Source organism: Rhinoderma darwinii, chromosome 13 (genome assembly GCF_050947455.1).
Source record: "Rhinoderma darwinii isolate aRhiDar2 chromosome 13, aRhiDar2.hap1, whole genome shotgun sequence".
NCBI lineage: Eukaryota > Metazoa > Chordata > Amphibia > Anura > Rhinodermatidae > Rhinoderma > Rhinoderma darwinii.
Genome location: NC_134699.1, coordinates 5,931,985 through 5,949,876, shown reverse-complemented (window position 1 = coordinate 5,949,876; position 17,892 = coordinate 5,931,985). Strand labels below are relative to the sequence as shown.

The following is a 17,892-nucleotide window of genomic DNA, read 5'->3' as shown; positions in this document are numbered from 1 at the left end:
GGCCAACAGAACCGGGTCGGTCCGTAATTGCGGACCGTATTGCGGGCCGCAATTACAGAGTTTTTTTACAGTCGCGTGCATGGGCCTAACACAAGGTCATGATCAATCTGTTTCTCCAGGGATTTTTGCGCCACATCACAAGAGCGCCACTACCGAGACCTTTTCAGGGAAGGTACTGCAGAATTGCTGACCGGTCCATGGCGAGTCCTGTATATGAAGAGACGTGACACTGTTGCATCGTATAGAGGAATGTTTTATTGTGCGTGCAGCGAGGCAGTATAGGAGTGCTCTATATACAGTATCTGCTCTGTCCATTTACCAGGTGACTGCCCCGACTGGAGCTGCGATTCTGTACTCCGGGATGAGTGCCACGGCCTGTAGGGGCATCGCGTCACGTGAAACACTCCAGGCTGCTCTTGGCGCGTTCCATCTCGTGTAAAAAACTGTAGAACTGCGGCAGCGTCAGCTCTAAAGAGAAACACAGACATTAAAGGCTGTCCAGTCTAAAAGGAGATAAAGTTTAAAGCGTAACTAAACTTTTAAAAAACTTTTGATCGGTGGGGGTCCGAGCGCCGTTAACCCCACCGATCACTAAAACAAAGCGGCTGAATCGGGTGAGCGCCACGCCACTTAAGTTTGTGATTGGCTTTCCTATGAGTGGTGTTCGGGCTTAATAGAAAGTCTATGAGTCCGAACACCGCTCGCTTGGCTTTCTGAGGAAAGCCGATCTGAAACTAAGGGGAACAGCGCTCACCCGAGCCCTTCTGACGCTTCGTTTTAGTGATCAGTGGGGGATCAGCTGAATGAAGGGGCCGCGGTGCTCCAGTTTGTTCACTCTCACACAACGCTGTACATTTGGTTGTGGCTGTGCCTGGTACTGCACATAAGTCACTTTAATTGGAATGAGCTGCAGTACCAGGCACAGCCACAACCAAAATATGGCGCTGTGTCTGGTAAACAATAAGGGAGACGAGAGCTCCATCCGTAGGATCGGTCATCAATATTACAGTCCAGGAAAACCCCTTTAACCAGTGTGTAATGAGAAGTTCCGCAGCCTTCTGTCACACTTAGTGTTTCAATTCTTCCCAACTTTAAAGATCTCTGTTTGCAGTCAGTGAATAAGGCTGATTTAAAGGAAGAAAACCTCTCACTAAGCTGTTCTGCTCTCACAGCTTGGTCTTGTTACAATGTATCAGTGCAGTCCAGTGTTTTCCAACGGACAAACCCCGGCTCCACATCTTCACACAGACCCTGCCGTGCACTCTGATACGTTACAATTGTACCTTCCATTAATGGTTGCACTGCAACACGGTGCGCTCTTCATAGCAGTACTTGCTTTCCATATAGAACTTGGCATTCAAATCTAACCCTAGTGATATAACAATATATTGCCACCATACGTCCTAGAGGAACAAGGAGGCCAGGACCTCTGCTCCGGCGTGGTGCGATCAGTAAACGCATTTATCTGGTACTCACCTACGTAGACCGGCTCCAACTGGTTGCCTTTTTTAATAACCATCTTCAGCTGAAAAAAAAGCAACAACCATCGTATGAACCAAAGTGTATTAAAGGGATCGTCCGACTAAAAAAAACATTTCCATACACCCTATTAGGAGATTGTGAGATAATAGAGGGGGGGGGGGGGGGTCCTCTGTTTAGGATCCGAATCTCTTGCTCAGAGTGGAGAGCGGTTACATAGAGCGTCTCTCTCTGGAAGACCCTTCCTGTCCTAGAAAGACAACACATTGATATGAATGGACACTGTAATACTTCATTTTCCCTGTGGTGGCGCTGCAGGGAAATAGTCTACTTACTGCCAGGTTTCCCCCACAGATCACAGCTGATCGCTGGGGGTCCCAGCAGGAGGACACTTTGTGATCTGCTTATTTTCAAGGGACCCTTCTAACAAGTAGGGACTGTCCAAAGCAGAGAATCCCTTTAATGTGAGTCTTAGGATGAAGCGCGCTTTGTACGACACACATATACTAGTATTCCAATGCTTCTCTCTCATTTAAAAAACGTTTCCGGAGACTTGATCATGTTACAAAAACCCCATCAAGCTTCAGTGACGATATGTTCATAGTCACGTCACACAGGCGCATTGTCCAGTGGCTGCGTTGGAACGTTACATCCGTCTGTCTGAAATGTTACTGAAGTGAACCTCACCGGACTCTACAACCAGTGGATGCTGGAGCTACTTGACATTTTGTCACGGCAACCTATTTGATTACAATAATATTACAATTAATTTGCACCACAGTCGCAAGTAGTCCAGCGGCTTTGGGTTCCGTGCAACTGCTGTGACTAGCGGGTTGCGAAGCGACCACATTCACTTGCATTACCTGCGATGCAGGCAGCGAGACGTAGCGATCTCTGGCTGTGCAACCTGTGCCGCGGCCAAAGTCGCTGTGTAGCCCTAGCGCCACAGAGAAACATAATAAAATTCTGGTTGCCAGCAGCCACCACTAGGGGGAGCTTTCTGCATATGACTACTGTGGGCTCCTCCTAGATATGGCTGCAGGCAACCAAACTTTTATTATTCAACTCTAGAACAGGAAGCAGGGGAATCTAAGGGGGGGGGGGGGGTCTGTATAATATAAACAGAGTTCCCCTGCCCCCACATAAGGATAAAGAGTGCAGTTTCTTAGTGGAGGGCTGTCGCCCCCTAAATGCACCGGGCATACATTGAATGGTCAGTCTGCCCCAGGCAATTGAAATATACGACCAAGTGGTCATCATGGGGGGGGGTCTCTACACTTCCGGTCACTCATCCCATTAAAGAACGCAACAGTCAGCCTCTCCGCAGTCTCGAATGGCTGATAACAGGGAGCAATAGATCGCCTTTAACGGCAAAGCACATGGAGAGAAGTGAAGAATATTAACTGGTTCATAGAATAGAATGAGAGAAAAATAAGTGAATCTCAAACGTGCCAAATTGGTTCTCTAATGGCCGGCGAATTGTAAACCGATTCACAAATTCTCACATTTAGGTCCGGAGACTAATCGGAGATCTACCTGTAGGAATATGGTTCCCGCTTTCTCCAGTTCGCTGCTCGCTGCCGTAACTACAAATACAAAACGATGGTCAAGGCGCGGTTATTCCGATAGAAGATCCGGCAGGAGGATCAGTCGCGGACACTCACCCCCAAACTTCCACTCCATGTCCACAAGCTGATTAATACTAAGAGTCCGTCCGACGGCTAACCGGGTGAGAACCGCCGCATCGCTGCGCCACTGCAAGAGAAGCAACAACACAAACCTTGAAGAAAGTAACTGATGAGTAAAATGTTTCTGAGGTGAACACTGAATATTTACAGATCTTCATTCAGGACGGATCCCTATTTTCCCATTTATTCCCTTAAAGGGGCTGTCCGGGACTACAACATGACTGCTATGTGCCAGAAACAGCGCCACACCTGTCTATAGGTTGTATGTGGTATCGCAGTTCAGCAAATTAAACTAAGCTGCAATACCAAACACAGCCTAAGGACAGGTGGTGGCGCTGTTTTGGAAGAAGGCAGCCACGTTTTTATAATTTAATTATAACTCCTTAAAGAGGTGGTCTCACCTAGACAACCCCTCTCCATATGTCCTCTTAATGCATATGGACCCGCATATCGTGGGTTAATTCTCTCCTAAGGTGATCAAATTATTATTGCTTCTTCTCACCTTGTCTGCGAAAAGCACGGCCTTCTCCTCATCCAACCCTGCAAATGACAAAACATACAGATCGGGAATCACTTCAGTGCCGCGCGGCCGCAGGGAGGACGGATCAGAACGATATCCTCACCTAGGACAACCAGGTCAGACTGCAGGTCCTCCGACTTCAGGTTCCTCCTCAGTGCACCTTAAAGAGCGAGAAAAACTAAATCAGCCACCGACACTTTACTAAATGGGCTGTTGCTAAAGACCTGCTGCTCCTGTATATATATATATGATAATCTGTGATCCATGGATGCCAAATTACTGCAAATTCTAGAGCATCACTTTCCTATACATATAATTACCTGCTCTCTAGCAGTTCCCCATCTTCGGCCTCCATGGTGGATTCTAAAGCAGTGGCGCATCTGCACTCGCGCCGATTATGACGTTTCTGTCCATTGGCCGATAATGAGGTGCTGCCGTACTCCAGCACCGGCATTTCAGCAGCAGCCGTGGAGTGGCCGGAGAGTCACTGGCGACCAGAGAGATGACATGCACCCGCTGGGTAAAGTGCTGGATTATCCTGCTAATCTGTAATGGGACAGAACTGCGGTACCAGGCACAGCCACTACTAAATGTGTGGCGCTGTGCAATGACGAGGACCCTAAATCAGCTGATCGGCGAGTGATGCGAAGCTTCGAACGATCTGATAATAATGGCATGTCCGAAGACTAGTCCAATAGTATTACAGTCCCAGAAACCTCCTTTAAGGCCATGTCCATCGTCTTTTTTTAAAAGCTCACTGGTTTCCAACATAAAAATGAAGCAACTCTGTAAGTCGTCTTTACGAAAAGCCTCCTCTCGTTTTGTGTATACAGCTCTTATGCAGAACTATGTGTCTCCATGTTTACAGATCACAAACCCCGTGAAGTCTGATTCGGCTTTCATGTTACTTCACTCCCTCATCTTGTAAATAACCTGCAGATCGTGGTAGAGGTGTCAGATCGGAGAGAGATACATGACTGCAGGATCAGACTACACAGAGTAGGTCTGTAACCATGGAGACACATACACCTGCATTGAGCTGTATACACAAAACGGTAGATTTTTAATAATTGCTGCAAAGTTGCTTCATTTGTATTTTAAGAAACAATGGAGCAAAACCAAAATGGTTGCAATAGTATACACACCCGTTAAACCTGGAAAACGAGGTTTAAAAGTAGAACTCTACATGGACTGGGGGTTTACCATCCTGCGGATCACAGGACAGACTGCACAGCGTCTTGCGTTTCTTTGTGTCATCTCAGCCTCACCGTTCAGAACCAGCAGGACGCTCCTCACAATGCTTCTTAAAGGGCCCAGGCTGATGCCATTGTCTTTGCCGAATTCTTCAAGCTGGGAAGTGAACTGATCCACCTGCAGGAAAAGTAAAAGAAAAAATGAGGACGACAGGCAAAAAGTGTGTGTGGGGGGGGGGGGGGGGGTGAGAGTATCGGAATTGAGTTTACCTCTTTCTGTTCCTTTAAAAAGCAAAATATCACGGAGCAAAGTCGTGCCACCTGCTGTAGAGGGAGCAAAACAGAGAAAATGCATCAAAAACTAGAGCGAGAATGGGAGACATCATGAGATTAGACTGTTCATACGATACGACGCCTGCATAAAAATATATCAACGGCGCCTGACGGACCCCATTTACTTACAATGGGGTCTGTGGTTTCGATGCAAATATGAAGAGTCTTAACAAGTCCATTCCAGGCATAAATGATAAATCAAAGGAAAGCCCCCAATACACCATATGCAGATTATAGAAGGGGGTCTCCATCTGAGATCTCCCCGTAAACAGCAACTTAACTGAAGGACCCAGCTTATCCAAGGATGACACATTGATTTCAATTAGCACTCGCTGGCCGCTTCTTCTGACAATACCAGATAATTATAGGGGAGAAAGAAACCCCAAGATCAACACAGCTGATCCAAAAGTATAATACAGGATAAGTAATGTATGTACACAGTGACTCCACCAGCAGAATAGTGAGTACAGCTCTGGAGTAGAATACAGGATATAACTCAGGATCAGTACAGGATAAGTAATGTAATGTATGTACACAGTGACTCCACCAGCAGAATAGTGAGTGCAGCTCTGGAATATAATACAGGCTGTAACTCAGGATCAGTACAGGATAAGTAATGTATGTACACAGTGACTCCACCAGCAGAATAGTGAGTGCAGCTCTGGAGTATAAATACAGGAGGTAACTCAGTATCAGTACAGGATAAGTAATGTAATGTATGTACACAGTGACTCCTCCAGCAGAATAGTGAGTGCAGCTCTGGAGTATAAATACAGGAGGTAACTCAGTATCAGTACAGGATAAGTAATGTAATGTATGTACACAGTGACTCTACCAGCAGAATAGTGAGTGCAGCTCTGGAGTGTAATACAGGATGTAACTCAGGATCAGTACAGGATAAGTAATGTATGTACACAGTGACTCCACCAGCAGAATAGTGAGTGCAGCTCTGGAGTATAATACAGGATATAACTCAGGATCAGTACAGGATAAGTAATGTAATGTATGTACACAGTGACTCCACCAGCAGAATAGTGAGTGCTGCTCTGGAGTATAATACAGGATGTAACTCAGAATCAGTACAGGATAAGTAATGTAATGTATGTACACAGTGACTCCACCAGCAGAATAGTGAGTGCAGCTCTGGAGTATAATACAGGATATAACTCAGGATCAGTACAGGATAAGTAATGTAATGTATGTACACAGTGACTCTACCAGCAGAATAGTGAGTGCAGCTCTGGAGTGTAATACAGGATGTAACTCAGGATCAGTACAACATAAGTAATGTAAGTACACAGTGACTCCACCAGCAGAATAGTGAGTGCAGCTCTGGAGTATAATACAGGATGTAACTCAGGATCAGTACAGGATAAGTAATGTAATGTATGTACACAGTGACTCCACCAGCAGAATAGTGAGTGCAGCTCTGGAGTATAATACAGGATATAACTCAGGATCAGTACAGGATAAGTAATGTAATGTATGTATGTACACAGTGACTCCACCAGCAGAATAGTGAGTGCAGCTCTGGAGTATAATACAGGATATAACTCAGGATCAGTACAGGATAAGTAATGTAATGTATGTACACAGTGACTCCACCAGCAGAATAGTGAGTACAGCTCTGGAGTATAATACAGGATGTCACTCAGGATCAGTACAGGATCAGTAATGTAATGTATGTATACAGTGACTCCACCAGCAGAATAGTGAGTGCAGCTCTGGAGTATAATATAGGATATAACTCAGGATCAGTACAGGATAAGTAATGTAATGTATGTACACAGTGACTCCACCAGCAGAATAGTGAGTGCAGCTCTGGAGTATAATACAGGATATAACTCAGGATCAGTACAGGATAAGTAATGTAATGTAAGTACACAGTGACTCCACCAGCAGAATAGTGAGTGCTGCTCTGGAGTATAATACAGGATGTAACTCAGAATCAGTACAGGATAAGTAATGTAATGTATGTACACAGTGACTCCACCAGCAGAATAGTGAGTGCAGCTCTGGAGTATAATACAGGATGTAACTCAAGATCAGTACAGGATAAGTAATGTAATGTATGTACACAGTGACTCCACCAGCAGAATAGTGAGTGCAGCTCTGGAGTATAATATAGGATATAACTCAGGATCAGTACAGGATAAGTAATGTAATGTATGTACACAGTGACTCCACCAGCAGAATAGTGAGTGCAGCTCTGGAGTATAATACAGGATATAACTCAGGATCAGTACAGGATAAGTAATGTAATGTAATGTATGTACACAGTGACTCCACCAGCAGAATAGTGAGTGCTGCTCTGGAGTATAATACAGGATGTAACTCAGAATCAGTACAGGATAAGTAATGTATGTACACAGTGACTCCACCAGCAGAATAGTGAGTGCAGCTCTGGAGTATAATACAGGATGTAACTCAGAATCAGTACAGGATAAGTAATGTATGTACACAGTGACTCCACCAGCAGAATAGTGAGTGCAGCTCTGGAGTATAATACAGGATATAACTCAGGATCAGTACAGGATAAGTAATGTAATGTATGTACACAGTGACTCCACCAGCAGAATAGTGAGTGCAGCTCTGGAGTATAATACAGGATATAACTCAGGATCAGTACAGGATAAGTAATGTAATGTATGTACACAGTGACTCCACCAGCAGAATAGTGAGTGCAGCTCTGGAGTATAATATAGGATATAACTCAGGATCAGTACAGGATAAGTAATGTAATGTATGTACACAGTGACTCCACCAGCAGAATAGTGAGTGCAGCTCTGGAGTATAATACAGGATATAACTCAGGATCAGTACAGGATAAGTAATGTCATGTATGTACACAGTGACTCCACCAGCAGAATAGTGAGTGCAGCTCTGGAGTATAATATAGGATATAACTCAGGATCAGTACAGGATAAGTAATGTAATGTATGTACACAGTGACTCCACCAGCAGAATAGTGAGTGCAGCTCTGGAGTATAATACAGGATATAACTCAGGATCAGTACAGGATAAGTAATGTCATGTATGTACACAGTGACTCCACCAGCAGAATAGTGAGTGCAGCTCTGGAGTATAATACAGGATATAACTCAGGATCAGTACAGGATAAGTAATGTCATGTATGTACAGTGACTCCAGCAGCAGAATAGTGAGTACAGCTCTGGAGTATAATACAGGATGTAACTCAGGATCAGTACAAGATAAGTAATGTAAGTACACAGTGACTCCACCAGCAGAATAGTGAGTGCAGCTCTGGAGTATAATACAGGATGTAACTCAGGATCAGTACAGGATAAGTAATGTAATGTATGTACACAGTGACTCCACCAGCAGAATAGTGAGTGCAGCTCTGGAGTATAATACAGGATATAACTCAGGATCAGTACAGGATAAGTAATGTAATGTATGTACACAGTGACTCCACCAGCAGAATAGTGAGTGCAGCTCTGGAGTATAATACAGGATATAACTCAGGATCAGTACAGGATAAGTAATGTAATGTATGTACACAGTGACTCCACCAGCAGAATAGTGAGTACAGCTCTGGAGTATAATACAGGATGTCACTCAGGATCAGTACAGGATCAGTAATGTAATGTATGTATACAGTGACTCCACCAGCAGAATAGTGAGTGCAGCTCTGGAGTATAATATAGGATATAACTCAGGATCAGTACAGGATAAGTAATGTAATGTATGTACACAGTGACTCCACCAGCAGAATAGTGAGTGCAGCTCTGGAGTATAATACAGGATATAACTCAGGATCAGTACAGGATAAGTAATGTAATGTAAGTACACAGTGACTCCACCAGCAGAATAGTGAGTGCTGCTCTGGAGTATAATACAGGATGTAACTCAGAATCAGTACAGGATAAGTAATGTAATGTATGTACACAGTGACTCCACCAGCAGAATAGTGAGTGCAGCTCTGGAGTATAATACAGGATGTAACTCAAGATCAGTACAGGATAAGTAATGTAATGTATGTACACAGTGACTCCACCAGCAGAATAGTGAGTGCAGCTCTGGAGTATAATATAGGATATAACTCAGGATCAGTACAGGATAAGTAATGTAATGTATGTACACAGTGACTCCACCAGCAGAATAGTGAGTGCTGCTCTGGAGTATAATACAGGATGTAACTCAGAATCAGTACAGGATAAGTAATGTATGTACACAGTGACTCCACCAGCAGAATAGTGAGTGCAGCTCTGGAGTATAATACAGGATGTAACTCAGAATCAGTACAGGATAAGTAATGTAATGTATGTACACAGTGACTCCACCAGCAGAATAGTGAGTGCAGCTCTGGAGTATAATACAGGATGTAACTCAGAATCAGTACAGGATAAGTAATGTAATGTATGTATACAGTGACTCCACCAGCAGAATAGTGAGTGCAGCTCTGGAGTATAATACAGGATGTAACTCAGGATCAGTACAGGATAAGTAATGTAATGTATGTATACAGTGACTCCACCAGCAGAATAGTGAGTGCAGCTCTGGAGTATAATACAGGATGTAACTCAAGATCAGTACAGGATAAGTAATGTACTTATTTGGGAAACACTGAGCCTTAAAGGAGTTATCCGGGTCATTAAAATTGATGGCCTATTCTCAGCATAGGCCATCAAATTAAGATCGGCTGGGGTCCGATTCTCGGCGAATGGGACAGTGGTGCGATACCTTGTACGGCTGCTACAAATGTAAAGGCCCCTGCAAGTATGAACGAGCATGAGAACCACAAAACAATAAAGAGGCTGTGGCGCTCACTTCAAACAGCTGATCGGCGGAGGTGCTGAGAGTTGGACCCTGATGGCCTATCCTAAGGAAAGGCCAACCATTTTAAAACCCCCGATAACCTCTTTAAATTACAATGCCTTTACGTTTTTTAATGTGAACCCCGGATTGTATTATTGCTTCTATTAATTGGTTGCCTCTGAGTTTCTTTAGTCGGCTTCATAGATTTTCAATGGGGTTAAAGGAGTATTCCCAACATAGATCTTTATGTCTGATAAACGAGGGCACCAGCTCTGGTAACACATCATGAAAGAATAAAGTAACGTTAAAGCCAAGCACACCATTGTTTTTCTTGTAAAATTCTCGATAAGTTTGATGTGTCACATGACCCTCTTCCCATTGAAAAAACTAAAGTTGGATACAAAATGGCCGACTTCAAAATGGCCGCCATGGTCAACACCCAGCTTGAAAAGTTTCCCCCCTCCCATATACTAATGTGCCAAAAACAGGAAGTTAATATCACCAACCATTCCCATTTTATTTAGGTGTATCCATATAAATGGCCCACCCTGTAGATGTGTAGGTATATGTATGTATGTATGTATATAAATGTGAAGGTATGTGTATATATATAGATGTGTAGGTATGTGTATATATAGATGTGTAGGTATGTGTGTATATATAGATTAGGGTTGCACGATGCATTGAAACTTCGATACTGTTTCGATACCGTTATTTCACGTATTTCAATACTAAGCTGTGCGGCCACGCAGCTTAGCATTGTAACACATGAATGTATGAGAGCGGGGCTGCGGCTGTGTGACACATGAATGTATGAGAGCGGGGCTGCGGCTGTGTAATACATGAATGTATGAGGGCGTGGCTGCGGCTGTGTGACACATGAATGTATGAGAGCGGGGCTGCGGCTGTGTAATACATGAATGTATGAGGGCGGGGCTGCGGCTGTGTAACACATGAATGTATGAGAGCGGGGCTGCGGCTGTGTAACACATGAATGTATGAGAGCGGGGGCTGCGGCTGTGTAACACATGAATGTATGAGGGCGGGGCCGCGGCTGTGTAATACATGAATGTATGAGAGCGGGGGCTGCGGCTGTGTAACACATGAATGTATGAGAGCGGGGGCTGCGGCTGTGTAACACATGAATGTATGAGAGCGGGGGCTGCGGCTGTGTAACACATGAATGTATGAGAGCGGGGCTGCGGATGTGTAATACATGAATGTATGAGAGCGGGGCTGCGGATGTGTAACACATGAATGTATGAGAGCGGGGCTGCGGCTGTGTAACACATGAATGTATGAGAGCGGGGGCTGCGGCTGTGTAACACATGAATGTATGAGGGCGGGGCCGCGGCTGTGTAACACATGAATGTATGAGAGCGGGGCCGCGGCTGTGTAACACATGAATGTATGAGAGCGGGGCCGCGGCTGTGTAACACATGAATGTATGAGAGCGGGGGCTGCGGCTGTGTAATACATGAATGTATGAGAGCGGGGCTGCGGCTGTGTAACACATGAATGTATGAGAGCGGGGCTGCGGCTGTGTGACACATGAATGTATGAGAGCGGGGCTGCGGCTGTGTGACACATGAATGTATGAGAGCGGGGCTGCGGCTGTGTAACACATGAATGTATGAGAGCGGGGCTGCGGCTGTGTAACACATGAATGTATGAGAGCGGGGCTGCGGATGTGTAACACATGAATGTATGAGAGCGGGGCCGCGGCTGTGTAATACATGAATGTATGAGAGCGGGGCTGCGGCTGTGTAATACATGAATGTATGAGAGCGGGGCTGCGGCTGTGTAACACATGAATGTATGAGAGCGGGGCTGCGGCTGTGTAATATATGAATGTATGAGAGCGGGGCTGCGGCTGTGTGACACATGAATGTATGAGAGCGGGGCTGCGGCTGTGTAATACATGAATGTATGAGAGCGGGGCTGCGGCTGTGTAATACATGAATGTATGAGAGCGGGGCTGCGGCCGTGTAACACATGAATGTATGAGAGCGGGGCTGCGGCTGTGTAATACATGAATGTATGAGAGCGGGGCTGCGGCTGTGTAACACATGAATGTATGAGAGCGGGGGCTGCGGATGTGTAATACATGAATGTATGAGAGCGGGGCTGCGGATGTGTAATACATGAATGTATGAGAGCGGGGCTGCGGATGTGTAATACATGAATGTATGAGAGCGGGGCTGCGGCTGTGTAATACATGAATGTATGAGAGCGGGGCTGCGGCTGTGTAATACATGAATGTATGAGAGCGGGGCTGCGGCTGTGTAACACATGAATGTATGAGGGCGGGGGCTGCGGCTGTGTAATACATGAATGTATGAGAGCGGGGCTGCGGCTGTGTAACACATGAATGTATGAGGGCGGGGGCTGCGGCTGTGTAATACATGAATGTATGAGGGCGGGGCTGCGGCTGTGTAACACATGAATGTATGAGAGCGGGGCTGCGGCTGTGTAATACATGAATGTATGAGAGCGGGGCTGCGGCTGTGTAATACATGAATGTATGAGGGCGGGGCTGCGGCTGTGTAATACATGAATGTATGAGAGCGGGGGCTGCGGCTGTGTAATACATGAATGTATGAGAGCGGGGGCTGCGGCTGTGTAATACATGTGTGATGCAGCCATTGCCCCGCTCCTGAGCCCTGAGTGCGCGCGGTCTGCATGAGGTGATGTGGCCGGCGCTGCACTATTGAGCGGCGGCACTGAACATGCGCGGCACACAGCAAAACACCCCCATATTCTGTCTTCAGTGCCTGCGCCGCCACTCATTAGTGCAGCGCCTGCCACATCACCTCATGCTGACCGCGCGCACACGCCCACGGTGCTGCCAGAGAGAATGAATAGGGGGTAACTTCTTGTAACTTGCAAAATCGTGCAGCCATAAAGGGTGTAATAATTCATGCCCACACGATCAAAGCTGACTGCAACATTCAGTGGAAAATGAGAAGGGGGGGTGCCCTTTGGATCGGGTCACACTATATATGGGCAGATAGCCCAGGGTCCATTGAAGGACCCCAGGGATGTCTGACCATATTTCCTGTTAGAGCATACTTAGGTCTGTCCTAACAGCTGCCTGTGTACTATCAGTATATAGATATATACGGTACATTACTATCAGTGTATAGATATATATACACAGTACATTACTATCAGTGTATAGATATATACAGTACATTACTATCAGTGTATAGATATATACAGTACATTACTATCAGTGTATAGATATATACAGTACATTACTATCAGTGTATAGATATATATACAGTACATTAATATCAGTGTATAGATATATACAGTACATTACTATCAGTGTATAGATATATATACAGTACATTACTATCAGTGTATAGATATATACAGTACATTACTATCAGTGTATAGATATATATACGGTACATTACTATCAGTGTATAGATATATATACAGTACATTACTATCAGTGTATAGATATATACAGTACATTACTATCAGTGTATAGATATATATACGGTACATTACTATCAGTGTATAGATATATACAGTACATTACTATCAGTGTATAGATATATATACAGTACATTACTATCAGTGTATAGATATATATACGGTACATTACTATCAGTGTATAGATATATATAGTACATTACTATCAGTGTATAGATATATATAGTACATTACTATCAGTGTATAGATATATACAGTACATTACTATCAGTGTATAGATATATATACAGTACATTACTATCAGTGTATAGATATATACAGTACATTACTATCAGTGTATAGATATATATACAGTACATTACTATCAGTGTATAGATATATACAGTACATTACTATCAGTGTATAGATATATATACGGTACATTACTATCAGTGTATAGATATATACAGTACATTACTATCAGTGTATAGATATATATACAGTACATTACTATCAGTGTATAGATATATACAGTACATTACTATCAGTGTATAGATATATACAGTACATTACTATCAGTGTATAGATATATATACAGTACATTACTATCAGTGTATAGATATATATACAGTACATTACTATCAGTGTATAGATATATATACGGTACATTACTATCAGTGTATAGATATATACAGTACATTACTATCAGTGTATAGATATATATACAGTACATTACTATCAGTGTATAGATATATACAGTACATTACTATCAGTGTATAGATATATATACAGTACATTACTATCAGTGTATAGATATATACGGTACATTACTATCAGTGTATAGATATATATACGGTACATTACTATCAGTGTATAGATATATATACAGTACATTACTATCAGTGTATAGATATATACAGTACATTACTATCAGTGTATAGATATATATACAGTACATTACTATCAGTGTATAGATATATACGGTACATTACTATCAGTGTATAGATATATATACGGTACATTACTATCAGTGTATAGATATATACAGTACATTACTATCAGTGTATAGATATATATACAGTACATTACTATCAGTGTATAGATATATATACACGGTACATTACTATCAGTGTATAGATATATATACACGGTACATTACTATCAGTGTATAGATATATATACACGGTACATTACTATCAGTGTATAGATATATATACAGTACATTACTATCAGTGTATAGATATATACAGCACATTACTATCAGTGTATAGATATATATACAGTACATTACTATCAGTGTATAGATATATATACGGTACATTACTATCAGTGTATAGATATATATACGGTACATTACTATCAGTGTATAGATATATATACGGTACATTACTATCAGTGTATAGATATATACAGCACATTACTATCAGTGTATAGATATATATACAGTACATTACTATCAGTGTATAGATATATACAGTACATTACTATCAGTGTATAGATATATATACAGTACATTACTATCAGTGTATAGATATATACAGTACATTACTATCAGTGTATAGATATACAGTACATTACTATCAGTGTATAGATATATATACAGTACATTACTATCAGTGTATAGATATATATACAGTACATTACTATCAGTGTATAGATATATATACAGTACATTACTATCAGTGTATAGATATATACAGTACATTACTATCAGTGTATAGATATATACAGTACATTACTATCAGTGTATAGATTTATATACAGTACATTACTATCAGTGTATAGATATATACAGTACATTACTATCAGTGTATAGATATATACAGTACATTACTATCAGTGTATAGATATATACAGTACATTACTATCAGTGTATAGATATATACAGTACATTACTATCAGTGTATAGATATATACAGTACATTACTATCAGTGTATAGATATATATACAGTACATTACTATCAGTGTATAGATATATATACAGTACATTACTATCAGTGTATAGATATATATACAGTACATTACTATCAGTGTATAGATATATATACAGTACATTACTATCAGTGTATAGATATATACGGTACATTACTATCAGTGTATAGATATATACAGTACATTACTATCAGTGTATAGATATATACAGTACATTACTATCAGTGTATAGATATATACAGTACATTACTATCAGTGTATAGATATATACAGTACATTACTATCAGTGTATAGATATATATACAGTACATTACTATCAGTGTATAGATATATATACGGTACATTACTATCAGTGTATAGATATATATACAGTACTATCAGTGTATAGATATATACCGTACATTACTATCAGTGTATAGATATATACAGTACATTACTATCAGTGTATAGATATATATACGGTACATTACTATCAGTGTATAGATATATACAGTACTATCAGTGTATAGATATATACAGTACATTACTATCAGTGTATAGATATATATACAGTACATTACTATCAGTGTATAGATATATATACGGTACATTACTATCAGTGTATAGATATATATACGGTACATTACTATCAGTGTATAGATATATACAGTACATTACTATCAGTGTATAGATATATACAGTACATTACTATCAGTGTATAGATATATACGGTACATTACTATCAGTGTATAGATATATATACAGTACATTACTATCAGTGTATAGATATATACAGTACATTACTATCAGTGTATAGATATATATACAGTACATTACTATCAGTGTATAGATATATATACAGTACATTACTATCAGTGTATAGATATATATACAGTACATTACTATCAGTGTATAGATATATATACACGGTACATTACTATCAGTGTATAGATATATATACACGGTACATTACTATCAGTGTATAGATATATATACAGTACATTACTATCAGTGTATAGATATATATACAGTACATTACTATCAGTGTATAGATATATACAGCACATTACTATTAGTGTATAGATATATATACGGTACATTACTATCAGTGTATAGATATATATACGGTACATTACTATCAGTGTATAGATATATACAGCACATTACTATCAGTGTATAGATATATATATACAGTACATTACTATCAGTGTATAGATATATACAGTACATTACTATCAGTGTATAGATATATATACAGTACATTACTATCAGTGTATAGATATATACAGTACATTACTATCAGTGTATAGATATATACATTACTATCAGTGTATAGATATATACAGTACATTACTATCAGTGTATAGATATATACAGTACATTACTATCAGTGTATAGATATATATACAGGACATTACTATCAGTGTATAGATATATACAGGACATTACTATCAGTGTATAGATATATATACAGTACATTACTATCAGTGTATAGATATATATACAGTACATTAGTATCAGTGTATAGATATATATACAGTACATTACTATCAGTGTATAGATATATATACAGTACATTACTATCAGTGTATAGATATATATACAGTACATTACTATCAGTGTATAGATATATATACAGTACATTACTATCAGTGTATAGATATATACGGTACATTACTATCAGTGTATAGATATATATATACAGTACATTACTATCAGTGTATAGATATATACAGTACATTACTATCAGTGTATAGATATATATATACAGTACATTACTATCAGTGTATAGATATATATACAGTACATTACTATCAGTATATAGATATATACAGTACATTACTATCAGTGTATAGATATATATACAGTACATTACTATCAGTGTATAGATATATACGGTACATTACTATCAGTGTATAGATATATACAGTACATTACTATCAGTGTATAGATATATATATACAGTACATTACTATCAGTATATAGATATATATACAGTACATTACTGTCAGTGTATAGATATATATACAGTACATTACTATCAGTATATAGATATATATCAGTGTATAGATATATACAGTACATTACTGTCAGTATATAGATATATACCAGTACATTACTATCAGTGTATAGATATATATACAGTACATTACTATCAGTGTATAGATATATATACAGTACATTACTATCAGTGTATAGATATATATACAGTACATTACTATCAGTGTATAGATATATATACAGTACATTACTATCAGTATATAGATATATACAGTACATTACTATCAGTGTATAGATATATATACAGTACATTACTATCAGTGTATAGATATATACGGTACATTACTATCAGTGTATAGATATATACAGTACATTACTATCAGTGTATAGATATATATACAGTACATTACTATCAGTGTATAGATATATACGGTACATTACTATCAGTGTATAGATATATACAGTACATTACTATCAGTGTATAGATATATACAGTACTATCAGTGTATAGATATATATGGTACATTACTATCAGTGTATAGATATATATACAGTACATTACTA

The 17,892-nt window shown here is 40.3% G+C and overlaps 1 protein-coding gene across 2 annotated transcripts in view; it reads right to left on the bottom strand.

Annotated features, from left to right (window-relative positions):
• Nucleotides 1-237: 237 nt before the first annotated feature.
• COMMD7 (COMM domain containing 7) overlaps nt 238-17,892 on the bottom strand; it is a 74,363-nt gene continuing 56,708 nt past the window's right edge. For both annotated transcript variants that reach the window (XM_075846078.1, XM_075846077.1), the window contains exons 2-9: nt 5,151-5,204; nt 4,956-5,058; nt 3,791-3,847; nt 3,670-3,707; nt 3,144-3,234; nt 3,016-3,065; nt 1,477-1,525; nt 238-468 (exon numbers count right to left, since the gene is read on the bottom strand). In XM_075846078.1, the coding sequence (XP_075702193.1) occupies nt 392-468; nt 1,477-1,525; nt 3,016-3,065; nt 3,144-3,234; nt 3,670-3,707; nt 3,791-3,847; nt 4,956-5,058; nt 5,151-5,204 (519 nt within the window). In that variant the 3' untranslated portion in view covers nt 238-391. The remainder of the gene's footprint in view (nt 469-1,476; nt 1,526-3,015; nt 3,066-3,143; nt 3,235-3,669; nt 3,708-3,790; nt 3,848-4,955; nt 5,059-5,150; nt 5,205-17,892) is intronic.